Below are 27,959 nucleotides of genomic sequence, written 5' to 3' on the forward strand. Positions count from 1 at the left end.
AAATAATCTTTATCTACGCTTCCTCAAACATTAATGTGGCTGGAAGAACTTATGGCAAATGTAAATATTAAAGCAGTCCAGAGGCTAAGGGGCAAATGGTTGATGTGAGGCTAAAAGTAAAAAGAAATAATTAAAAATAAAGCCCAAAGCATTTGTACGATTATTTCACATTACACTTTAAGACAATACATGAACCCAATGATAGGTTAAACCCAAAGGCTGTGAAACTATGGCCAACAGGCTAAATCTGGTTTATCACCTGTTTCTGTAAGTAAAGTTTTAGTGGAACAGAGAGACTATATTTTATATCTGGTTGTGCACATTACAACAGCGGTAATGAATAAGAGAGAGACCATGTGGCCTTTTGTAAAGCTTAAAGTGTTTAATACTAGGGCCTCCCCGGTGGCGCAGCCGTTGAGCGCTGGGTTGCGAAGCTGCCCGCAGCCTCTGTGGCGCCGGTTCGATTCCCCGGCTGCTCCCCGGCCCCCGGAGGAGAGTCCCACATGGCGCGCAGACCTCTCCTGCCACCCGCTGCCCCCTCAGTAGTGTACTTCGGTCCTTCTGCCTGCTCTGCTCCCCGCTCTGGCTCTGGTGAATTCTCTCACCCTCCTGTGCTTCTGACTGTACCCAGTGCTTGTATAAATAAATAAAAATAAAATAAAATAAAAATAAATCTTTAAAAAAAATGTTTAATACCGGGCCCTTTATAGAAAGTTTGTTGAACCTGGGGTTAACTTACTCAAGGGGGAGAAAAACTTTAGATTGAGCAGTTCTAAAAATCTATGAAAGAAAACACAGTAAGATGCCTTGAAAGCAAAGAATGTACTCTAAACTGTAGAAATAAATGATTACTAGCTTCAAATATATTAGATTTGCCTTGATAAAATAAAAGTCAAAGTCAGAAATTAGAAGTTTACCAGACCTTGAGAGAAACCGAGAAGCTATTGACAATAGTGCTTTGGAGACTTCAGAGAATAGAATTAACTAAGTAAAGGTTTTCTGCAGTAGTATTTTTTTTAGATATAATTGACATATATTAGTTTTAGGTATATAACATATTGATTCAATATTTGTATAGACTAAGAAATGATCATCACAGTAAGTTTAGTTAACATACATAATCATACATAATTATAATTTTTTCTCTTGTGATGACAACTTTTAAGGTGTACTGTCTAAGCTACAATAACACAGTATTATCATCTATCTTTACCATGCAACTCTACATTATATATAATCCCCATGATTTACTTTATATGTGGAAATGTGTACATTTTGACCACTTTCACCCATTTTGTCCAACCCAGATTTTATTTGCTTTAAAAATTATTAGTTTAGGGGCCTCCCTTGTGGCGCAGGGGGTTAAGCACTGCACTAAGAAGCAATCCGCAGACTCTGCAGCAAGAGTTAGATCTCCAGTCGGCCAGGGAGCAACCCACATAGCGCAGCAGATCTCTCCTGACTCACCTGCTGCTCCCCTCAGCAGTGTACTTCAGTCAATCTGCCTGTTTTGTTCTCCACTCTGTCTCTGGTGAATCCTCTTACCTTCCCATTCCTCTGGCCTGTACCCCAGCTCTTGTATGCATAAATAAAAAAATCTTTAAAAAAAATGATGTCCAATAAATTTTTGATGAGTTGACAAACAGAACGAACTGTTATTTAAGGCTTACTATATGGGCGAGTCCACAGGCAATGTCTATGCATGTTACATGTTCCTATGTAAATATTAAAATTACATTTTTTTCTTGACAACCTTATGTTTTTCACTAATTTCTTCATTTCTCACCCACCCCTATTCATTTAGTTTTCTTTAAACTGATGGCTAAGTCTCTGCACCCTTCAACAGTTCTGTAAAATACTAATACAATTTTTTACACACAGATAAAAATTAGATAAAAATTATTTCCCATCTCTCTTCTGCAAAGAGCCATCCTAAATCTTACTCTATGTTGGACTAGTTGTTCTCTAAATCAGCTTAACAGCCATCATCAAGAGACTTCCTTTTTTTAAAGATTTATTTATGCATACAAGAACTGGGGTGTAGGCCAGAGGTGTGTGTGTGTGGAGGGGGTGAGATGATTCACCAGAGACAGAGTAGGGGGCAGAACAGGTGGATCTACTGAGATACACTGCTGAGGAGAGCAGTGGGCAAGACAGGAGAGGTCTTCTGTGTCATGTGGGTTAGCTGCCTAGCTTGGGATTGAACTCATGCTGCAGTGGCTGGCGATAGCTTGATAGTGCTGAGACTTTAACCTCTGCACCACCAGGGAGGCCCCAAAGACTTTCTTTTATTGTCATCTTGGGAATTCATTTTGCTTCTGCTCAGCCCTATGTTACATGCCCCCCACCCTTCCACCCCGCCTTTTTTAAATCCTGTATTTTTCCTCAGTTTGTTCTTGTTTTGGTGAAATACATACACAGTAGTATCATGAAAAAGGATGCATTTGAGGAAATTTTGAAAGTACCATACTTGTCAATTATAGCAGTCTAGACTGAAATTTTCCTTAAAACATTCTAAAGCTTTTCTCCATTGTTTTCTAGCTTTCAGTGTTGCTAATCCTTTGTATATGATCTATTTTCTTTCTTGTGAAGCTTTTAAGACTTTTTTACCCCTGTCATTCTGAAATTTCACAAAAATTTGCCTTAGTGAGTATTCTGTAGTAATGAATTATGTCAAATATTTGGAGGGCTCTTTTAATCTTGAGACTCTTTTTCTTAACTTCCTAGAAAGTTTTTTTTTAAATGTTTTTTTTTTAAAGATTTATTTATTTATACAAGCACTGGGTACAGTCAGAAGCAGGGGAGGGTGAGAGAATTCACCAGAGCCAGAGTGGGGAGCAGAACAGGCAGAAGGACAGAAGTACACTGCTGAGGGGAGTAGCGGGTGGCAGGAGAGGTCTGTGCACCAAGTGCGACCCTCGCTGGCAGCCACTGATCGAACCAGTGCTGGAGAGGCTATGGCAGCTTCGCAGCCCAGCGCTTAACCGCTGCACCACCAGGGGAGGCCCAACTTCCTAGAAAGTTTTAAAGACCGGTGTCAGGATAGAAAGGGTAAAGTTCCTCTTAGCAGCTTTTCTCTAGACATAAAAGAAGTAGGTTTTGAGTTCCAATTTTTTTCTTTTCTTTTCTTTTTTTTTTAAAGATTTTTTTTTTAATAGAGGCATGTTTTTATTTATTTGTTTGTTTGTTTGTTTTGTTTATACATGCACTGGGTACAGTCAGAAGCCCAGGAGGGTGAGAGAATTCACCAGAGCCAGAGCAGGGAGCAGAGCAGGCAGAAGGACCGAAGTACACTGCTGAGGGGAGCAGCGGGCGGCAGGAGAGGTCTGCGAGCCATGTGGGACCCTCCTCCGGTGGCCGGGGAGCAGCCGGGGATTGAACCGGCACCGCAGAGGCCGTGGGCAGCTTCGCAACCCAGCGCTCTACCGCTGCGCCACCTGGGAGGCCCTCCAATTTTTTCTTAAAGATTTATTTTTATTTCATTTATGCATATAAGAACTGGGGTTTCGGCCAGAGGTAGTGGGGTGTGAGGGGATATGAAAAGATTCACCAGAGACAGACTGGGGAGTAGAACAGGCAGTTATACTGAAATACACTGTTGAGGGGAGCAGTGGGTCAGATAGGAGAGGTCTGCTGTGCTGTATGTGGGTTAGCTCTCTGGCCAGGGATTGAATTCAGGTGGTCGCAGTAAGACTTGACTTGAGCATGAGACTTGACCCTTAAGCCACCAGGGAGGCCTGGGTTTCAGTTTTATATGTATATGCACAAGGAAGTATAGCTTTTCATGCATCTGTTATTTTTTTATATTTAACATAAGTGTAATTTTTATATTACCAAGTTAAAAAATGAAGTACTTGTTTCTCTATGCAATTTCTTCTAATTCCTACTCATAGATCTAATGTAGAAAACTATATACTCTTAAATTAGAAGAATTAAACTTCAAGAATGTTTAATATTAACTTTCTTCAGAAATTTTTCTATTTTAGTACTACTCCATCTTCTCTGGAATTTATCAAATGTTATATCTTCAATCATTTGTGTGTGTATGTGTATAATTAGTAACTGAAAATAACTAACATTCATCTATATAAGGTTTAATAACACTCTAGGTTTTGACACTAGATCAAAACTGTGGTTTAATTCCATGTTTGCAGTAAAGCGGTAATGGCAGTGAAGGAAGGCAATGGGTGGTGATGGGATGAGGAGATACGAGAGTGGGGAAGGGTCCTTAATAGACTGTCTTAGTATAAGCTCAATACAGGGGGTAGGTCAGAAGTATGAACATGAATGTGAAATAGATAATTTCTCTCATTTTATTGGAAAGAAAGTCTACTTTCCTTACCCAAGTACACTATAGGCAAGGTTCATAGCACCATTAATAGCTCATTAATCTGTGGTTTTTTTTACTAGAGATAGAGTCTCACATCCCTAAAGTGATGATGGGAGAGTTTCACAATAAAACAAGGTCACAAGGGAATAGGCAGCATTCTATGCCTAGTTAGGATAGTCGATATACTGAATATACACATGGATCTAACTAGATTACCACTCTTTGGCCTGGATCTGATTTAGGAAGTAAAAGCACAAGTCCTAAGTCCCAGACTGTTTTCATCGCCCCATAAATGTTACTTGCCATTAACACAGACAATCAAAATATGAGGATATGAAATATCTAGGCAAATTCACAGAGAAAGAGTATATGTCAGAGGGGAATGAGGAGGGGAAGAGAAGATGGGAAGTTACTGGCTTAGTGAGTATAGAACTTCTCTTGCGGAGGAATGAAAAAGTATGCAAATAAATAGTGGTGATGGTTGTACAACACTGTGGATATAATTAACGACATTCAGTTGTACTTAAAAATGAATTCTAAATTGTATATTTACCACAGTAAATAACATTTTTTTACATTATATGGTTTATTTAAATCATTAGTTGGTTAAAACTAATGGGAATTATAGTTAATTTAGAATTGTATTTCTTATTTCTTTCACATGAAAGAGTTCACTAATTCTGTATGATGATTCTAAATGTGCTATCAATATTGGTTATTTCCTTTTAGAAGGAATATTTGGAAAACATGAAATATGATTTTAAAAGATCAAAACTCCTTACTTTAATTGGTTCAGGCTGCATCACTGGTGCAGGCATGGCAATGGCACTTGGAGCATAAACCTGGTGATATGTTGCTTGAACTCCATGATCAGAATAAGACTATTAGAAAAAAAAGAAAAAAATTGCCTTTTATTTATTCATTAAACATATTTATTTAGCATTACAATGTGATAGGCATTTTGCTGCACAACAGAGAAACAGATGAAAAATACATACCTTATCTTTAACTTTTAGCCCTATAAGGGGGAAGTGGTCAAATTATCTGAAATCCTATGAGGTAAGTATAGGGGATGCATGTGAGAAAAGAACTTAATCTGTGGTTTTTTGCTAGAGATATAGTCTCATTTCCCTGAAGTGATAATGGGAGAGTTTCACAATAAAACTAAGTCACAAGGGAATAGGCAATATTCCATGCCCAGTTAGGATAGTCGATATACTGAATATACACATGGATCTAACTAGATTACCACTCGTGAATCTCTCCCATCATCACTTTAGGGAAATGAGACTATATCTTTAGTGAAAAACCACAGATTAAGCTTAAGAAAGCTGGAGAAGTGGTCAGGGGAGTTTCCAGTGGAGCTAATGCTTGATTTGAAGAATTAGGGAAAGGAGAATATATTGTATAATGGCATAGAGGCAACTAAGAACACAAGACTGAAAAATATAAGCTAAAGATGAGTTATGATACAAGTTAAGTTAGGTGGTCGTAGGATACATTGGTTGCCACTAAGTTTTTTACTTACTCTGAGTAGAAGGCAAAGTTGTATTCTAAGAGTGAAGGGGCAAATAAATAACCATTGAAATAAGTGAGAGATAATGATAACATATTAATTTTAAAAACCCAACTATAAGAATAAGCCCTTCGGTTTTTAAATCTGGGAAAAATACATTCTCTTCATTAACTTATATACTAAAATGCACTATTAAGATAAAGGCAGGCATATATCAGTTTGTATGGAAATACAAAATTAGTATAAGTTAGTGACTATAACTGATGATAAACATCTAATATTAGAAATTATGGATATGATTTAATGCCAAAAGTTGATTCTGGCTAAAAAATCTAATGTAAAAGCATTCTTACCTTATTATACCTCCCCCACATTCTTGAAGACCAGAAAATAAGTGTAACAAAAGACAGATTTTATTAAAATGCCATCATTAATTAAGCAAGAAAATTCTCATGATCTCCAAACCACAAAAAATGTTGAATGTCTACCAGATTCTGATCAACATAAGGAAGAATTTGATGACTCCTAAGATATCAGACAAAAACAGATAGTTCCCTAAAGTTCAGTGGTCTGAAAAGCCTATTCACAAATTCTACAGAGTGTCAAGTACAGGTGTGTGTCAGATCAAGGTAGAAGCTGGGATTATCTACAAAGAAATACAATTTTACACTGCTTACTAGCAGGGGAGGTATTCCCTAGTTGAGTGAACAGCTGATTTGAGAAATGTTTTAGACCTTGTTTGTGAAGTCTAAAATGAAGCATTCTTAGATGTAAAGTAGAACATATATGAGTAAATCAAAGAAAATACAGGATAAATGGCTTCACTGAGGGTCTTGAACAAATATTTAAAAAGAAGGAAATAAGTAAATGTTAAGATGAGGTAGTTATAGATAAATTACTTTGAGACCAGTACATACCTCTGGAACTGAAGCTTCCATTAGAGATAGTGGAGGAGGAACACATCCACCATCTGGTGCAATTTCCACTGGTTGATAAATAACCTCAGAAGGTTGCAAATATAAAAATGGAGCAGAAGAGGCAGGAGACTAAAACAATATATTAACACATGGTTTATTTAGTATATTCAATATTGAGGTAACATTGGTTTACAATACTGTACATGATTTAGAGGTGTATAGATGACTCCCCTCAGATGTATGTCACCACACCATACCCATCACCAAGGCATCCATGGTCCTCCACCATAGTTCACTGTGCCATCTCCCCACTTTATTCTCCCCTTTCTCCCTACTCCTCTGGTAGCCAATTCTATAGTCAGATCTCTAGGGTTTGATAATGGTTTGGTACAATATCATATTTCTAATTCATTTATGATTAGTTAGTTCAATTAAACCAAATGACTTACCTAACAGATGAGAGAAACATTAAGTATGAGTTCTTTTTCAGGGATAGCACAGAAGTATCGTAGCAACAAACTAGGAACTCTGGGTTATTACAAATTCCAAATTGTGGAGAGAACTCTGTCATTGTAAGTACTAAAAGCTTAGTGGTTTTGAACCTCATATGTAAATTTAGATACTAATTATTGATATATTAAGATCACTTTAAAGTTGTTATTATAACTTAGGATATTTAAAATGACATAATGTCTTCTCAGCTTTATGACTTCCATGGAAGTGAGAAAATGTCACTATAATCGACTATTATCAAATGATGGGAGATGGAATACTTATTTAGGAGTAATAGTCAAACTGAATCAAAATTTAAAGTAAGGTTAGAAAAATGCTAACATTCCCAATAATTCTAATAGTAAAATGTTTTCATGTTTATTTAACATTCATTTATAAATGCTTTCATTTTAAAGCATTTGACTGTTATTTGACTGTTACAAAAATTATTTGAGGAAATTTACAAATGTATAACATCATTACTTTCATTTTACAAATGAGGAAACAGAAATATGGTGATTAAATACATTGTCACAGGTATCATAGTTAATATAAAAGGTCTTTAAGTTCTCCCAGCTCTAATATTCATGTAGTCTTCACAAGAACACATTGAAAAAAGTTAATACTTACCTGAGGCACACTCCACTGCCACTGTCCTGGTAGACACTGTGCAGGGGCCTAAGATGAAAAACAAAAACAGAACGAGAACCCACCCAGATTATAAACACTTTATATATATTATAGCTTATATAATCTATAACATCTTTTGTATGTGATGTTTGTATGTTATAAACAAAGTTAAATTGGGTAACTACATGCAAAAGAATGAAGTTGGACTCCTGCACCATAACCCATCTACAAAAACTAACTCAAAAGGTAACAAAGACCTACAAGTAAAAACTATAACTAAAAAAGTTATGGAAGAATACAGGTATGAATCATTGTTATTTTTAATTATATAATTTTTAAAAATCCATCAAAAGCAGAAGAAACAAGAGGTAAGTTGGATTTCATTAAAATGAAAAATTTTTGTGCTGCAATGACACCATCAGGAAGTGAAAATAGGGCCTCCCTGGTGGCCTAGGGATTAATCTCAGTGCTATCATCACTATGGCCTGAGTTTGATCCCCTGCCAGGGAGGTGACCCACACAGGGAGCAGCACACCTCTCCTGTCTCACCCGCTGCTCCCCAAAGCAGTGTATTTCAGTAAATCTGCCTGTTTCTGTTCCCCACTCTGTCTCTGGTGATCCTCTCAACCCCCACACCTCTGACCTATACCCATTCTTCTTTGCAATTGATTCTTTTTTTTTTTTAATAAGTGAACATAAATGCGCCTCCCTGGTGGTGCAGGTGGTTGAGCGCAGTGCTGTGAAGCTGTGTGCAGGTTCTGTAGTGCAGGTTTGATCCCGGCCGGCTGGCGAGATACCCACATGGCGCAGCAGACCTCTCCTGTCTTGCCCGCTGCTCCCCTCGGCAGTGTATTTCAGTCAGTCTGCCTGTTTTATTTCCTGCTCTGTCTCTGGTGAATCCTCTCACCCTCTCACACATCTGACCTGTACCCCAGTTCTTATATAAATAAATCTCAAAAAAAAACCTCATTAATAAAAAGACAAGTAACCCAATCTAAAAATAGGTAAAGGATATGAGTAAACATCTCACCAAAGAAGAGAGACAAATGTCCAATAAGTACATGAAAAGGTATTTAGTCTTTGGGTTATGCAAATCAAAACTACAATGTGATACCACCTCACATCCACGAGCATGGCTATAATCAAAAAGGTAGATGATAACAAGTGTTGATAAGGATGTGGAGAAGTTAGAATCCTCATAAGCTGTTGGTGTGTAAAATGGTGCAGCCTTTTGGAAAACAGTATGATACATCCTTAAAAAGTTAAACATAAAAATGATAATATGACTTAGCAATTCTATTCCACACACGCACAATGGAATTTTATGCAGTCACAGAAATGAATGAAGTTTGATATATGCCACCACATGGATAAACCTTAAAAACATTATTTCAAATGAAGGGAAAGACTATATTTTGATAACAAAACCTGGTAAAGATATCAATTTTAGAATTTGTAAAAAAACCAAAAGATTCTTAGCAAATGAGCAGTTTTAAGGTCACAATGATGATGAGTATTTAACTAGAAAGAAATGTGTAAAGTGCATTTTTTTCTTATATTGCAAAATATTATGTTATATAAATCAGGACTAAAATCTTTCCTGATTACATCTAGCTCAGAGTTAATGTATAACATTAAATTGAATCTTTTCAGAGTATATCTCCTATGGTAAAGGAGCTACATATAGCTATACGTTAATCAGTTAATAAAGGAGGAGTTGGACTCAATAGGTCTCAAGCAGAAAACAACTTTATTCTTTCTCACCACTGCTGCTTTGCAAAGCACTGTGTTATGCCATTCTTCCTTGCCCCTGGATAAAAATTACAACAGATCACTTTTTGGAGTGTGGCAGGTTCCAAATGTTGACTCTCCCGTTCAGGATCTTACTAGATTCTTTGATAATCTCCCTGCTGAGAACTTTTGACTGCAATTCTAGCTCTTGATGCTGGATGTCTACTTCCCGTGGACTCTTTTGCTACTGGAGTAAACTCATTTTTTTTTTTTTTTTTTTTTTTTTAGTTACTAGAGTATTTGTATGAGAAAAATTAAATGAAAGTTATCTAACAAAGGACTGACAGTATCAAACAGAATTTTCATTGTAATTTAATGTTTACCTGGTAGTGATATGCCGGCTGCTGATAAACGGGCTGGGCTACCATCACAGGGGAACTAGATATAGAACGTGACTATAAGAAGAAAGAAAAATAGAAAAATTATCCTAGGCAAAACTCTTCAAAATTGTTTATAGTTAAGTTTATTTTTTTTAAAGATTTTTATTTATTTATGCATTCTAGAACTGGAGCACAGGCCAGAGGTGGGGGAGGTGAGAGGATTCACCAGAGACAGAGTGGGGAACAGAACAGGCAGACTGACCGAAGTACTCTGCTGAGGGGAGCAGCAGGCGAGTCAGGAGAGGTCTGCTGTGCCATGTGGATCACCTCCCTGGCCAGGGATTGAACTCATGCTATAGTGGCTGTGGATAGCTTCTTAGGTTGCATCTTAACCCCTTGCGCCACCAGGGATGCATGTTAAGTTTATTTTTAATTGTTAACTAAACCGCATTAATTTTGGCTTGTGAATGGAAATGTCATTTTTCTACGTCTGATTGATATTATTACCAACTAAACTGAGTTAAAATCATCTTGGTATTCCTACTTCCACGTGGTTTAATATCCATAATGTTAAAACAATCATCAGAAAAGTTGCTTTTAGTTTGAACTGCATGACCTCCCAAGGTTATGACTGTATAGCAGTCCAAGTATATTAGAGAAAAGCAGCAGCTGAGCTTGAGGTGACATTTCTATTATGGGAACCAGAAGTAGATGGTTACTACTTACATAGTTTTTAGAATTAAGTGAATATTATATATGATTTTGCTGCTGATTTCTTACTACTTACAATTAACATCCTATTTCTTTGTTATATATTTAATTAAAGCAAATAAATTTATCAAAACATTTGTCAAATTCTATTTTACAAATTTGACATTTAAATGAGTTAATCACCCAATAAACTTACACGTAATTTATCTATGTTTATAGAAAGTACTTGTAACATTTGATAATTTAAAGCAATAGAGTGAATCCCAAATAGATAAAAGTCAGATGTCAAGACAGGGACATTATATTAAATAAGGTAAAATTGGTTTTAATGATAACAATTGAAATTAATTTCTACAACAGATATGCGGACAATATCCATCATAGCTTCCAATAAGAGATGCAGTTTAACCTCTTACACTGCTGGTGGGAATGCAAACTGGTCCAACCACTATGGAAAGCTGTATGGAGGACCCTCAAATTACTACAAATGGATTGACCTTATGACTCAGCAATTCCACTCCTAAGTCTAAAGGACACAAAAAACATTTATTTGAAAGGAAACCCACACTCCTATGTTTACTGCAGCACTATATGCATTAGCTAAGATACGGAAACAACCTAAATGCCCAAAAAAACAGATGACTGGATCAAGAAGATGTGGTATATTTACACAGTGGAATACTATACAGCAATCAAAAAACATAAACTCATGCCATATGCAGCAACATGGATGGAGCTAGAAGGGATTATGCTCAGTGAAATATGTCAGAAGGAAAAAAATATTGGATGGTATCACTTATAGAAGGAACACAGGGAAACTGAATAAAGGTCAGGAAAAAGACCAAACTTGGAGGCAAACTATCGATCTGAGGCATATATTAGGGGAGGGGAAAGGAGAGGGGTCAAAACAGGGGCATCAAGAGCATAAGGGACTATGGTGACAGTTCACAGTTGATATGGTGGTAGGAGATTTATGGGGACTACACCTGAGGTGAGAAATGAAATATTGCTCAAAAATGAGCACTGATATAAGAAAATAAGAAAGTTTAATTAAAAAAAAAAAGATGCAAGTTAAAACCATGAGATATCTCATACCTGTGAGAAGGACAAATATTAAAAAGACCCCCAAAAACAAGTGCTGGAGAGGATACAGAGAGAGAGAAACCCAAATAAACTGTTGGTGGGAATGTAAATGTGAAACATAGAAATACCATATAACCCAGAAATGCCCTCTTAGGCATCTATTCAAGGAATGTGAAGCCACATTGGGACATTTGGCACTATATATATTTTTTTTTTGGTTTCCATAAATGTGGTAAGTCTGGGATGCTGCTGACCATCCTACAATTTGTATATGATAGGATCCCACAACAAAGAATCATCTGGTCTAAAATGTCAATAGTGCTGATTAAGGTTGAAAGACATCTCAAAGGGTTAATGTCCAAGATCTACAAAGAACTCATACAATTCAACAAAATATAAACAACCCAATAAAAAATGGGCAGAAGAGAGAAACTCCTCCAAAGATGACATACAAATGGGCAACGGGCACACACAAAAAATGCTCATTACTCACTGTCAAGGGAATGCAAATCAAAACCACAAACAATAACATTTCACACCTGTGAGAATGCCCATTTTTAAAAAAAGAGCAGGAACAAGTGTTGGTGAGTATGTTGAGAAAAAAGAACCCTCATACACTATAGGTGGGAATGTGAACCGGCCCAGTTCCCTTGTAAAAAGAGTATGGAGATTTCTCAAAATAAAAAATGGATTTGGGACCTCCCCGGTGGCGCAGTGGTTGAGCTCTGGGTTGCGAAGCTGCCTGCGGCCTCTGCGGTGCCGGTTCAATCCCCGGCTGCTCCCCGGCCACTGGAGGAGGGTCCCACATGGCGCGCAGACCTCTCCTGCCGCCCGCTGCTCCCCTCAGCAGTGTACTTCAGTCCTTCTGCCTGCTCTGCTCCCCGCTCTGGCTCTGGTGAATTCTCTCACCCTCCCGCGCTCTGACTGTACCCAGTGCATGTATAAACCAAACAAACAAATAAATAAAACATGCCTCTATATAAAAAAAAAAAATTAAAAAAAAAATGGATTTGCTGTATGATCCAACAATTCCACTCCTAGGTATCTATCTGAAGAATGTAAAAACACTAACTTGAAGGGATATGTGCACTCCTATATTCACTGCAGTGCTATTTGTAACAGCCAAGCTATTAAACAACCTAATACCCAAAGGCAGATGAGTGGATTAGGAAGATGCGGCATGTATATATACTCAGCAAAAAAAATAGTTAAACTCTTTCCATTTGCAACAACATGGAAGGAACTGTAGGGGATTATGCTAAGCAATAGGTCAGAAGGAGAAAGACAAATACCAGATGCTGACACTTACATGTAGGATACAGAGAAAGAAAATAAAAGACCAGATAAAGCCAAATCAATAAAGACAACCTAGAAATCTGATTGTAAAACTCAGGCTCCCAGAGGGGGAAAGGCAAAGTGGGGAGGGGCACAGTGGACTATGGTGGGCTACGGGTGTCTTCATGGTTGGTGTGTTTAGGTCATGGTGTTAATGTATAAATCCTGTAACAGACATTGCCAGCGCAGTAACTCAATGGGGATTAAAACAAACCAAAACAAACCAAAAAACAGAAAAGAGCAGAAACAGAAGCATACTAAATTACAAATGACTGTTTTTGTATGTGAGTTTTGCAGGGTTGTGGATACAATTCAACATTTAAAATCAAAAGTATTATTACACAGCATTCACAACTTATGAGGAAGTGATTGAAAAAATACACACCATTCATAAAAACATAAAACCAGAGTATCCAAGAATAAATCCAACAAAAAAATTTTCAGACTTTTTTTTTATAGAAAAGGAGTTTTACTGATGGGTGGAAATAAAATACATAAATTAATGGTCACGAATGGGAAAATTTAGTATTATACTCAAAAGCCCCTAATTAACATATATTTAATGTAGTTCTAACAAAAACCTTTTCACAGAACTGAATAAGCTTATGATTTATAATAAAAGCAAAGATTTAAGGATAAATGAAAGACACCTGAAGAACAAAGTGAGAGGTCTGCCCTTTTTATGCAACCGGATGAAGCAACAGGAATTAAAATAGAATTGGGCAGAGCAAACAAATACAGATGAAAAAATAAGAGTACCCAGAAAGAGACCCTGACACATGGAAACCTGGTATTTGACAGAGGACTCATTTTAAAACAGTGAAATCAGATGAATTAGGAAATACATAAACTCCAGAATTAAGAATTAAATGTGAAAAACAGCGACACTATAACATTAAAAAAATAAAATATAGAATATATTCTTGTAATAGATACTTTAAAAGAGAAAGACACTAAAAACTGAAATAGAGAAAAACATCATGTCAACTTTATAACAAAATATTTGTGTATGACCAAAAAATAAAGTCAGTAGACAAGCCACAAACTAGAAGATATTTCCAACCCACAAAATTCATACAATGAACTTAAGAAAAAGATACTCCTAAAAGAAAAATGGACAAAGGATATGAAGAGGCAGCTCATAAAAGGCAAGACTGGAATGGACAATAAATTTGTGGAAATATGGTCAATATTACCGGTGACTGGCAAATACAAAGTAAAACGATACTACTTCAAAATTTAAAAGGTTGGCAGATTATGGTGAAACTGGAGCTCTCATAAGCTGCTGGTGGAAGTACAAACTGGTACACTTTGGAAAGCTATTTGGCAACTCAGGTCAGAGATGTGCATGCTCTACAAATACAAAATTCTACTATGCAGCCCTGGCCGTAGTAGGGGAAGACAAAAAATTTCCAGTGGTACAGGTACATGAATAGGCTTAAGAGTATTAATTTTGAGACCCTAAATTTCATACGTTCTCTTTCCTTATTTGATTGTGATTGTGTACTATGGATTCTCCTTTTTACAATTTCTTTTCTACAATCCACTTTTCCTTCCCTACGAAAGGTGTACTTCCCATTCATTCTGGATCTAGCTATAAAGTTTTGTTCTGGAATGTAAACATCAACAGGGCATCAAACAAATAGACAATGCAAGAAGGCAATACCCTTAGAAAAAAGAAAGAGCAAAATGAAGAGATTGTATAAGAAATATTAAAAAGGAGGACCTCCTTGGTGGTGCAAGGGGCTAAGCAGTGCACTATGAAACAATCCACATCCTCTGCAGCATGAGCTCGATCCCAGGCCGGCCAGGGAGCAACCCACATGGAGAAGCAGAACTCTCCTGTGTCGCCCGCTGCTCCCCTCAGCAGTGTATTTCAGTCAGTCTGCCTGTTCTGCTCCCCACACTGTCTTTGGTGAATCCTCTCATCCCTTGCATCTCTGGCCTGTACCCCAGCTCTTATATGCATAAATAAATCTCTGGGAAAAAAAAAGAAATATTAAAAAGGAGATGGTATTTAATTTCATTCAGAGTGGACCATTACATGGTAGTCATGGGAATATTATTAACTCAATTATTTGAACTAGAAAATAAAGTCAGAATTTTCTAATAAGTTTTACTGGGTGACTAGTATTATTCAGTTGGTGAATTCTGTTAACTGAGTCATAGAGCAAACATTTTCATTCTCTTTTTATTGAGATATAAATGACACATAGCATTGTATTAGTACAATATGATTCGCTGTATGTATATTCTTGTGAAGTGACTACCATGGTAAGTCTAGTTAACATCTATCACCACACATTGTACAGTTTCTATTCCTAAAATCTACCAATGTCAGTTTTATAAAAATATATTTAAAGCAAATCTACAATATATAATGTGTCTAAACTATTTAAACTTTGACAAGTTCCAGACATCAACTTAAAAATGAGTATGCATAGTCATAAGTTTTCAAAAAAAGTTTTAGACAATGTAATAAAAAACTGAAGGCCACTATTCTAGATAAACTCTCACCAAATGCATATAAGATCTGGATGTTCATTGTAGTCTTGACTGTAGAAAAAAATTTAAAATGTCCATCTCTAAAATGAAATATTATAAAATACTGAAATAAGTGAACTAGATATACTAGGATCACCATGGTTTAATCTCAAACAGGATCAACATAATTTAATCTTAAGAACATAGTGTTGAAGAGAAAAATCAGACTATTTGCACGGTATTTAAAAATCACCCAGGGCCTCCCCGGTGGCGCAGCAGTGGTTGAGCGCTGGGTTGCGAGGCTGCCGGCAGCCCTTGCAGTGCCGGTTTGATCCCCGGCTGCTCCCCAGCCACCGGAGGAGGGTCCCACATGTCACTTAGACCTCTCCTGCCGCCCGCTACTCCCCTCAGCAGTGTACTTCGGTCCTTCTGCCTGCTCTGCTCCCTGCTGTGGCTCTGGTGAATTCTCTCACCCTCCTGCTCTTCTGACTGTACCCAGTGCTTGTACAAATGAATAAATAAATCTTTAAGAAAAAAAAAATCACCCAAAGCAGAATTACATATTGTTTAAGGATACATGTCATTTGTAGTAAAAATAACATAAAATGGACAGGAAAAGCTCTGAGTAGGAAAATAGGGTAAGAAAATGGGGACAAAGAGACTTTATCTGAATGTATCATATTTTATCACCCCCATTAAAATGTTAATATTTAAGAAACCTGAGTGATATTATATAGCTTGTTGGTCTCTGAAATATTTCAGACATAATAAAAAAAAAATTTTGATAGTAATAGATGTAAACTTTTCTAAAATCAAAATACTCACAGGCCAAGGTGGTGGGACAGAAGTTACCTCTGGAGTATGAAAATAAGCAACACCATTATGATAAGTGTAAGGATAGCCAGTAGAAGTTGTCAGATACATTGTTCCAGCTGCTGGCATTATACTGGAACCTAAAGGAAATATTAAATAATATTTGCAATGTTTAATGAAACTTTAAAAATATAATTTCTGAAAAATGTTTCTGATACTGGTTCTGTATTTTGACTTTCAGCATTTTCATTCTACTTTTAAATTATTATTTTAATTAGAAATTTTCTAGTTATTAATTCCAAATTATTATAATTACTTTTGGATTTTAATATTATCATAAAAGATTTTGCCTTTAAAGATGTAACTTTATGGAATATATTTAATTTTCATTATTTATATAAAATTTTCCCTAGTCAAAAATCTAATATATATTAATTTGTGGTAGAAAATTCAGTTGACCACCAAATTTTCTAAGGTAACGTTATTAAGTAAGAGAAATCTGATATTTTAATGAATTTCTATAAAATCTAATATTTCAAGAGAACCATAAAAAAACACTGAAAAATACATTAGTTGTCAATACATACGAGGGATCCCTACTTGTTGTTTTCTTATTGCTGGACCAATGTTTAGTTTCTTATCCTTATAATTAAGTTTTTCAGCCTAAAAGAAGAAAAAATACTTTATTATTTTGGCATTGTTTTTAAAGCTATTAAGGAAAAACTAGTGAGAAGCAATTTTTAAAATTCAGATCATAACATTTTTATCTTCTCTGAAAGCAGCAAGGCATTGTAGGAAGTGTTTAGATATAAAATGATCTGGGTCTGAATCTTGACTCCAGTGTTTCAACACTAACTTCTATCTGGAAGATGGCCAATCCTCTATTCGAGGATCCTGTATTTGGGAATTCACCTACTCACTAAAGTCAATACTTGTGTCAATTTAGAGGCTGTTAGTTATCAAGCAGCGAGGTGAGAAATTTGGAGTTGTCTGATATATGTGGTCCCAGCCGAGATTAAACAAGAGGTAGCTTTGTCTTTTTGTTTTTGCTTCTATACTATAATCAGGAATAATTTTTGTATTTTCTTTAGTACCATGTTTTCTGCATTTTTGTGTATCTTGTTGGTGATTTTGCTATTTAAAATAGCCTTCAAGTGTAGTGCTAAAGTGCTGATTAGTATTCCTAAGTACAAGACTGTCGTGTACCTTATGGAGAAAATGTGTTAGATGGGCTTACTTTAGCCATGAGGAATAATATTGTTGGCTATACCTTACATGTTAATTAATCAACAATATTTAAAATCACATTAAATATGGTATTTTAAAACACATAAAACAAGGTTATATATTGACTGGTTAATGAAAACATTGTGACCGGAAGCTGTGGGGACCTACTGCTGTATTTCTTCTAGATGTAGTAGTTTAGTCTTTGCTACGTCAGTGTTCGTGGTAACTTTATAAAAACATAAACTACTATATAAATGATGAGAACTCACTGCATATGATTTAATAATATCTAATTCAAATTCTAGTTTTTCCTAAAAAAGTTAAAGGTTACATTTGTCATAATTTATTATACTGAACTATTTTATAGGCTATGTACTTTTTCTATGAACGCTTAGACAGTTTTTTATAAGAGGGAAATAATTTCAGTTAACTTCACTGAGATTAACTACTACTCACAGTAGTGTTTTTTCAGGAATTCAAAGTGTTAGTAACTTCACAAAAGATTATCCCGAAGTTCTTATATTAAGCGGAGAATAAGGTGAAAAATTACTATACAACTTTACAACCATAGTCCTTTAATGATTTGGAATTTGCGTTCCCACAGATTAAACTTTCTTATTAATCTTATTATGTACTTATTTATTTAATCTTCAATTTATTTTCTTATAGCATTCATTTTTGTACAATATTTGATTTTAATCTTACTTTCAACTCAATTTTTAAAAGACAAATTTTAGAGATCAATTTTAGGAAGCATATAAGTCAGAAGAATTTTTTGTAAAGAAACTGATCATTGTACTCAAATTCTATTGTTAAAATAATACCTTATAGGATTAGTTTCAAAGAAAGAAGTTCCAAAAAATGAAGTTAAATACATCAAAAGATCTTACCTCTTGTAAAATTTTTTGTGCATCTTCTTGTGTTTCGAAAGTGATGAAACCATACCTGAATAAATGCATTAATTATTTTCTTAGAACATCACATTAGTTATATTAAGGTTTTAAAAATTTTATTCTTTAAGAATTGGCCACTGCATTTCTCTATGGTATACTAGTGTGTAAAATTAAGGAGACTGATTCACAACTTAATATTTGTCACCTCCAAACTGCCAAATATCCAGAAACACTTTCAGGCCTGAGTTGTATATAAGGTAGGAAAGTATGAAATTCATGTTCTGACTTACAACTTAGGGTGAAATGATTTTCAGTCCTAAGCAATAATCTTTAAAATAATAGGACTTTGATTTAAATAGGAGTCAAAGTAGAAAAAAAATTAGAAAATTAAAAATTTTACATTTGTTTCTATATTGGTAAATAAATATACAAAGATATCATTTGATATTACTAGCATATTTCTCAAGCAAAATTAAAAATATGTACAGCACAGACTATATCTGCTTTTCACATATAAGTGAAAATACATTGAATATAATTTGGTAATGCTCCAATAATGTACAAGTAGTGTAATGTACAAATACATGATGTTTGCCATGTTTAAGAAGCCAAAATAGGTAGGCAAAAATAAACAAAAGAAAAAAAATGTATTCCCCTAGGGAGAAACTTCAATTTACATAACTTAAGGAAACTGTTTATAGTGTTAAATATCCTGACTACTATTTTTTTCAATTTGTAATTACTATATTTTATATAAATTTTCTTTTCCTAGCAAAGGAATTTCTCTATTTGTGTAAACATTAAAAAAGAGTTAACGAAATAGTTTCACACTAGGTATTTTTGGTAGAACACATACACCACCCAGTGGAAAAAGCGTAAAGTACAGTTTACATTTTCAAGTGTGGTTTTCAATGATTTTAAAAAAGGTATTACACTACAAATTCTACTAGCTAAACAAAAGAGGTACAATCTTACTTAATCCTAATATTGTCAGTCTGAAGAAGTATTTTCTCTATTTAAAAATAGCTTCCCTGAAGGATCTCATCCTTCTCAGAGTAACCACAAGTCATACATTGTTTTTACTAATACAATTTTCTTCCTCCTCATCAGCCCCTTTCTTTTATATCTATAAATATGTATGCCTTGCCACTCTATCAAGGAAACAATCATTGCTCTCTACTGCCTTATCCATTTTTCCAGTAAGTACATTATATAAGCTACCTTTGTCTTCTCTGAAATTGGCTTCTGTATATACCAATCTATTGAAACAACTCTAAAGTCATTAGACATTTTTAGACCAATTTTACTATTCTTCTCAATTTTCATTCACCTTGACACAATTAAAAATCATCCCAGTTAAGAGTTATATTTTTGAAATTAGTCTTCTGCTAAGTCTTTGAGGTACAACCTACGGACATTTTCCTGATGTCGGCTTTTTTCAAACAAAGCTCTAATAAAGCACGTGTATCATTTGAAAAGTGTATGATTCTTTTAGCTTCCGGTTCCTGAGCTACTGGACATTAGCTTCTCAACATTAAGTGCTTGCTACCTAATACTGAATGGTCCCCGAGTCCATGTAAGAATAACTTTTCAACAAATTAAGAAGCATTATAATGTCCCCTTTCCTTCAAAACATAAGGATAATTTAAATACAAACTTTAAAAAGAAACAGGAGATCAAAAGGTAACAGGAAAGAACAGGACATAGGATTCTTTTTTACAGATGGAACAAAACAGTAAACAAAATCTAGTGAGCCTATAAAAATACAATTGCTACTTCTCTCACCCTCCCGTGCTTCTGAATGTACCCAGTGCTTGTATAAATAAGTAAATAAGTAAATAAATAAATAAATCTTTTTTTTTTTAAAAAAAAAATACAATTGCTTATTCTATGTAGTTTCTACGGTGATACTAACCCCTTGGATACTCCAGCTCTGTCATTTACAATCTTCACTTCTTTTACAGACCCATATTGGGAAAAAAATTTTCTTAAATCATTTTCATTTGTCTAATACATAAAAAAGAAAACACACAGAAAACTTAATATGAGTGCCTTTCATCATAAAAACAATGCATGAAACCATTAGGTTATTAAAATCAATATAAACTCTTTGCTCTATGCACTAACCATACTGTTAAACTATTGTATCACATTTCTTTTAAAGCTGAAATGTTTTAGAGCTGCAAAGAAAGCTACTCTTCAAAGGAATTCTTGTTCTATAGTTCACCATTAAAACAAAATTTGAATTAAGTGTGGCTATAACTACAGTAAGAACATATTACTCTTGGTTCTTGTGGCTCAGAGAGACTCATAGTCATGCAAGTGGAAGTAGGTCATATTGGCCTATAACAATTATTCTATTTTAATAAGTGTGGTCTCTAAGAAGAACAAGGTTTAACGAATGTATTTTCAAAAGTACTTGAAAGCTTGATTTGTGGTAAGTGAAGTGGCTGCAAGATTGAAAGTTTTTAGATACCTTATCTGTATTCAATATACATTTCAGCTATATATGGATATAATCAAAATAAAAATTGTGCCATAATTAGGCTGTAATTTACAATGTCAACAAGGAAGGTTTTGGGCTATCTAGTTATAAGTGAAATAATCTCATTCATATTACTTTTTCCTAGAGTATGCACATTAAAATCACTGCAATTTCACTTTCTGGTTCAATTATAACTGTTTGTTCTCATAAGTAACTTTAAATACACCTAGAAAAAATTTTCTTTATAAACACAGGAAAAGACATGCCTTACAGAAGAGCTATTCCTCTTGAGTTCCATTACAACTCACTACTTACATATGTATGTTTAAATTTTGATTTTAAGTTGTAACATAAAATCTGCTAAATTGAAATGACAAATACTGAATTATTCTAAAAATAATAGAATAATTGAATGCCTCTTATTTCAACAAACTCAAAAGGGAATCAATGGCAGAATAATGATTTCTATTAGAGATTTGAAAACAAATTAATTCAAACTTCTCAGAATTATTAGTTCAATTTTGCAGTTCCTTTGTTTCAACATAAAATGACAGTTAAGATTATTAAATATTACGAGGGCTAGGTTGTGGGCTTCTAAAAATAAGAGATTTAGAATGTTTGTGACTGCTTACTGCTACAGTAAACTATTTCCTTGCTGGCATTTATCTATGGTTTTGGAAAAGACATAAGGGAGGCAACACTAGTAAATACCTTAGTTATGACTACACTTTTAACAATGGCCCCCATCGTTAGCTGAGCGGCTTAGTAACCTAGACTAACCTAGCCATATAAATGTTTACATTTATTGATAATTTATTTTAAAAATCATACTAAACTATTTTAAAATAAATTCTGAACACAAATGCCCAACTTGAATATTTATGGTTACTCATTAATATTTTCCATAGAAATAGAAATTTTTTTCTATTACCATTTCAAAAGAAATTAGTTTTCTTATTTATATTGAGTAAATCAATCACGTACTTAAAAGACTTATTTTTACAAATACACCAAGTGTAACATTTCTCTTGAGCAGGAAAAAAGTATATCCATTAAAACTGTGATAGATTCATTTTAAGGAAATAGTGCGTTATGTCACATATTATACCCTAAAAACACAATTATTATTATTTTTTTAATTAAGAAAGAGAACTCTCCCTGTAATTTCTTATATGTAATATAGAAATTTGGAAATCCTTTATTTCCACATGACCACACATTCCTTTCCTGTAGGTGTTTACTAATGCCTACCACATGGGGGTATCACAAACTACTATTCTCTGAAAGAGTTAAATGGTTGATTATGTTATTTGATATATTACTGTTAAGATGCTTTATTCTGACAAGGACACAAGCCCTTTGGGTCATCAGATTCTAAGTTACATCATGTAAAGTAATTTGCAAAAGACGAAAGTCTAGGAGGTTACTCAGGAAGCAGAGATAAAAGTTGTTACAAAGAAACAGGATCTCATAGGACATAACTTGTGTGTTTTTAACTGAGTCTTTTGAAAATTATAATCACTCATTATCTGTAATTTTATAAAAGAAAGTATAATTTATATGGTATGGGGAAATGAAGAATAAAGAACTATGAGTCAGAAACCTAGGATTCTAGTCTTCACCCTATCACTGAGTAGCTGATATAGTACAGACATGTCAATGAGCGTCACTTTCCCTGTATGTGAACTGGTAGTTAAATATGCTTTATTTAACCTAGATTGCTATGGAAAATAATTTTCATATAAAGAATCTGAAATCTACTAATCACTATTCAAATGGCAAATATTTCATTATTTTCATAGACACACAAAGAAACAATTTCCGAGAAATAAAATAAATTCTAATCCAAAAATACACTCTGTTGCATGCATAAATAAGTACCTTAAAATCAATTCCTCCTACAAAGATGCGATTAGGGATCACTGTTCCATATCTTGGGGCACTTGTTGGATTATTCAGAGGCCCAGGTGACACAGGATTAGGGGATGAAGATAATGAATCTGTTTGCGTTTGATTTGATGTCTGCTGTAAAATAAAATTATTTAAAAGTTTTAGCACTGGATATACATTTTGATGGTCTGAAAATATGAATCTTTCAAAAAATAATTTAGTCAAAATGGGATTTTAAATTTTACTTTTATTCTAATATTTTGAAGATTATAATTAGTTATGAACTTTGTGTAGCAATAAAAATACAAGAAATGCAGAATTTACCCACTACCGGTAAAACCTTAAATATGTTATTTAAATATATCTATGTTAATTAAATTTATTATTTAAAGTAGAATATTCAACTCAAAAAGAAGTTTGAGAAAGAGAAAAGTAGCCCTGGACAGTTAGCTAGTTGCTGCGTGGAATCAACAAACAGCTCATTCCTGGCATTAGCCATTGCTCTGTAACTCACAGCTAAGCTGTGGTGTTCTCTTGTTAACAAAACACCAACATAAGACAAGGTTATTCCATGAATGTGACGGGTAAAGATAAAAGCAAGACTACTCCATAACTATGTTTGAACATTGATGAAAACAGAAGTATTATCTACATTATAAGAATAACCAAACATCCCTCTGCCCTGGCTGCTAAGAGTAGACTACTCCTTTATCAATTAGATTTAGTCTCTATCTAATATTCTTGCTTTCTAGGTAAGAATTAGCACACCCAATGATAGGATTACTCCCACATCCTGACATGTATTTACATACCCAATGATTGGATTACTCTCACTTCCTGACATGTATTTCAGAGTAAATCCCTCCTTCCTGATACCTTTAAAAATTGCTGACCAAGAGTCTAAGCACTGAAAGCCATTTCTAACACCCTCTTACTGAGAGTCCCCAAGATGTACATTCTTCCTTGTTGCAACAGTTCAGCAGACCCAACTTTTTGAACTACTGGTTTGTTCCTGGTGATCTTTAGCTAAAAGACATCGACAAGTTAATAAATGCTGACATTCAAGTTCACCATTTTTCAGGTGAAAAATTTAAAGATTAGGTTGACTATGCAGCACTATTTACAAAAGCCAAGATATGTAAACAACACAAATAAATGAATGGATCAAAAAATTGTGGTATGTTTATACAATGGAATTTTACCCAGCAATCAAAAAAGACACTCATGTCATTTGCAGCAACATGGATGGAACTGGAAGGGATCATGCTAGCTGAAATTAGAAGGAAAAAGATAAAATACCAGACGGTTCACTTATATGCGGAATATAGGGAAACCAAACAAAAGGTCAAAAAAGATCAAAACTAGCAAGCTGGCCATAGCATTGAGGCATACTGCAAAAGAAGGGGTTTAAAGTTAGGGCCAAACAGGGAGGAAAGAACACAGGAGAATATGATGATGGTTCAAGGGTGAGAAGGTGGTGTGAGAACAATGAGGACCACAATGATGTAAGAAAAAAATTCAATTAATAAAAAAAAAGAGTAGATTGACTAAAAATTATATAACTCATAGGTATAAATACTTTATATCAAAGAATTAGGCTCAATACATATGCACAATTTTAAGTCAGGGAACCTAATTTAAACTTTTATAAATACAAATTAACATGTAAGCTTTTGCACAAAGGAGACAGTAGACTCTTAGGGTAACAAAAAAAAAAAAATCAAGACTTGCAAATAGAGTTTTGAAGAAAAATTGAATAAAAAACATGCTAATTATATTCCTTCTGAGGTCACTAAGTAGACTTCTGAGACAGTATGATGATATACTCAATGAGTGCTTCAAAAAGCTTTATGTTCATAATTTCAGTTCTCTGCAGAATAAATATCTGAACATGAACATCCAACGTAGGTAATGGGGTTATTCTTTTTCACATTTGTTGTCTTCTTTCACTTCATTGGCCAATAAAACCATAATCCCTAAATTAATCTTTGCAGATGTAGAGAGAAATGACTAAGCCAGCGGTGATGATGAAACTATGGGCTGGACCTTATGAACTCTAGGAACCTCTCTAGTGTTAAGGCGGAAAAACAAATACCCCCTTGTGAGGAAGTTCATAAAAACATCTATTAAGACACAGAAAAATCATCACATTTAATAATTACAATGCTGTAGTTTTCAATTGCAAATCCAATCTTAAGATTTTCTCTGGGGATTTGTAACTTTATTCACCTTACTTACAAGTGCCCAGAAAGGATGATTCTAGGATGCTTAGTTTTATTTTTCAACTGTGGATTTGTATTGCTAGAGAGAATAGAACAGTTCTAGTAGATACAGTCTTGTCTCTCTGCCTGATTGTTTACAATACAGGAATTACCTCTTTGGTAAATTAAAAATAGTCTTCAGGAAATTCTCTTGAAAACAAAATGAGTTCTATGGATGAACTCATTCTCTAATCTGTTTCTATAGCCATCAACTCATTATTCTTCATTGAGAGACGGATGACTTTAAAAGAACTGTTTTATTCTCAATCTTGAGAAATTAAACAATACTGAGAAAGTAAACAACAACTTTATAAACCCAATTCACTTCATTCTTCGGTTTCTAAGGCCCCTGCTCTTTTATGGGTTCCAACTGCTTAATTTTTCTCCAGACGACTGACCACTTTCCAACATACGTTTTATTTACTTGTCCTGTTCATAGTCTGACGCTTTATATTCATGAGGGAAGGGTTTTTTGCTCCGTTCACTGTAGCATTTAAAGAAGTGATGGGAACTTTTATCAAATTTTTTTATCAATTTTTTTTTCAAATTTTTATCAAAGAAGTGATGGGAACATTTATCAAATGAATGACTGAATAAATCATTTCTTTCTGCTCACGATGTCCCAACCATTAGAATACTGGAGGCTTAAAAAGACGAGATAACAAAGTAGACTTTTTTTTAATACTCTTTTTTTAAATTAATTAATTTATTTATATAAGCACTGGGTACAGTCAGAAGTGCGGGAGAGTGAGAGAATTCACCAGAGCCAGAGCAGGATGCAGGACCAAGCAGCCGGGAATCGAACCAGCGCTGTAGAGGCTGCGGGCAGCTTCGCAACCTAGCGCTCAACCGCTGCGCCACCGGGGAGGCCCTAGAGTAGACGTTTTTTTAATGCTAGGATTAACAAGGTTCTGGTAGAGGCAATGTCTCAATTTCTCAGAGGCTGGCGTTGCATTTAAACGACAAAGAATGCCTCAAATTACGCGGGCACAATTTTGCAAAGGTATGAAAGGCACCTCGGTAGAAGCTATTACAGGATTAGGAGAATCCTGAACGTAGTAAAACTTCCAGCGCTGACGGGTGTATTAAAATGTCCCTCCAGGGCCTCCCTGGTGGCGCAAGGCGTTAAGCACCGCACTATGAAGCAATCAGCAGCCTCTGCAGCACGAGTTCGATCCCCGGCCAGGGAGCTACCCACATGGTGCAGCAGACCTCTCCTGACTCGCTCGCTGCTCCCCTCAGCAGTGTATTTCAGTCGGTCTGCCTGTTCTGCTTCCTGCTCTGTCTCTGCTGGATCCTCTCACCCCCGCCCCCCGCATCTCTGGCCTGTACCCCAGCTCTTGGATGCATGAATAAATAAATCTTTAAAAATAAAATAAAATAAAATCTCCCTCCAAAGCAGTGTGCCCGCAGAGCCTCCTCCCCGGGGAAACCTGCCTCGCCCCTCCCAGCCGCCCGCCGCCCGCCGCCGGGGACCGGGAAGGGTCTAACCGTCGCGATCACGGCCTCGGCGCTCCGTCCCCTCCGAGGCCAGCAGGCGGAGGCGCTGGGGGAAATGGCCGCGGCGACAATTTCCTCGGGTTCTCTCGGGTCATCATGAACTTGGGCACTGACACGAGGGTCCACCCCCTCCCCACCAAAGTGCGGGAGGGAAAAGAAGGCTAACCAGCGAGAAATTTTGCCCCGCAAACCCGCCAGCCGCAGTGGCGGGAACCCTCAACGGCACCGACCGGGAAGCCGGCCTCGTGAGCCGCCAGCCCGGAGGCCCCCGCGTGGCGCGCGCTGATTGGCTGCCGGCGGGGCGCGGCGGCACGTTGCCGCGGCCCCCCCCACCCCGCCCGGCCCGCGCCCCTCCCCCGCCCGGCCAGACCCGCCCCGGCGCGCGCCGCGCTCGCGTGTCCAGGGCGGACCTGGGCCGCGGCCGGCCGTCCCGCACGCCCCTTAGGCCTCTCCGACCCCCCCAGGCCAGTGCGGGAAAGGAGGCGTCGGCCGCCCGGGCCAGTCCACGCCGAGGGCGCTGGGCGAGGCCCGTCCGAAGCGAGCGTCAAAGACGCAGCCCAGCCCAGTTTCGGCGGGAAGCTGTTTCTCAAGCCCCGGACGCCAACCGGGGCGCAGGGCGCGGCTGCCTGCTGTCCCCCGAAACCTCCCGGGACCCCCGCACCCCGACGCCGGCCCAGGACCGGTGGCCGCACCTCGGCGGCCCCACGACATCACCCCACGGAGCCTGCGGGCGGGCGGCTCTGGCCGGCGGTCGAGGGGGCGCCCTGTCTGCGTTTCTCCCCCACAGCAGAGCGGGCGTTTGGGCTCGAGACGGCGCCTCTCCTGCCCCTCGGGCCGGCGTCCACGCGGCTCCTCCTCCCTGCTGCCCGGCCCAGGCCCCGCCGTACTCACCGCGCCGGGCTCACTCTCCATCTTCTCTCCGCTCTTCAGAAAGAGGGACAGGAACAAACCCCCAAAGTTTGAAAGCACCTCCACGCCGAAGCAGCCACAGCGCGTTTCCCGACGGAGACTCCCTCCCCCTGGCGGTGACGGCGGCGATGGCAGCGGCGGGGGCGCAGGCTCGCCCCCGGGCCCTGAACCTGCCACCTGAGGGTGGGGAGGGGCGGGCGACGTCGCCTCGGGCGGCGGCTGCGGTGCGGGCGGGCGCCGCAAGCGGGGCAGCGGCGCGGGCGGGCGCGTTTCGCCGGTGGCCCGGGGTCGCCGAGCTGGGCCGTCTCGGGGGCCGGGGTTGCAGGCGGTGGGGACGGGCGTGGGGTGTGCGGGTGCAGGACTCGCTTCGGG

At 37.0% G+C, this 27,959-nt stretch overlaps 1 protein-coding gene across 2 annotated transcripts in view; it reads right to left on the reverse strand.

The window, feature by feature from the left end:
* Nucleotides 1-27,590, reverse strand: part of BOLL (boule homolog, RNA binding protein) — a gene marked incomplete at both ends in the record, with an annotated part of 40,617 nt that extends 13,027 nt beyond the window's left edge. For both annotated transcript variants that reach the window (XM_084229459.1, XM_084229460.1), the window contains 10 exons: nucleotides 5,113-5,211; nucleotides 6,764-6,892; nucleotides 7,886-7,933; nucleotides 10,000-10,071; nucleotides 16,435-16,562; nucleotides 17,010-17,085; nucleotides 18,540-18,594; nucleotides 20,458-20,549; nucleotides 22,909-23,052; nucleotides 27,570-27,590. In XM_084229459.1, the coding sequence (XP_084085585.1) occupies nucleotides 5,113-5,211; nucleotides 6,764-6,892; nucleotides 7,886-7,933; nucleotides 10,000-10,071; nucleotides 16,435-16,562; nucleotides 17,010-17,085; nucleotides 18,540-18,594; nucleotides 20,458-20,549; nucleotides 22,909-23,052; nucleotides 27,570-27,590 (864 nt within the window). The remainder of the gene's footprint in view (nucleotides 1-5,112; nucleotides 5,212-6,763; nucleotides 6,893-7,885; nucleotides 7,934-9,999; nucleotides 10,072-16,434; nucleotides 16,563-17,009; nucleotides 17,086-18,539; nucleotides 18,595-20,457; nucleotides 20,550-22,908; nucleotides 23,053-27,569) is intronic.
* Nucleotides 27,591-27,959: the final 369 nt, after the last annotated feature.

This window comes from Talpa europaea (genome assembly GCF_964194135.1).
Source record: "Talpa europaea genome assembly, chromosome: 1".
NCBI lineage: Eukaryota > Metazoa > Chordata > Mammalia > Eulipotyphla > Talpidae > Talpa > Talpa europaea.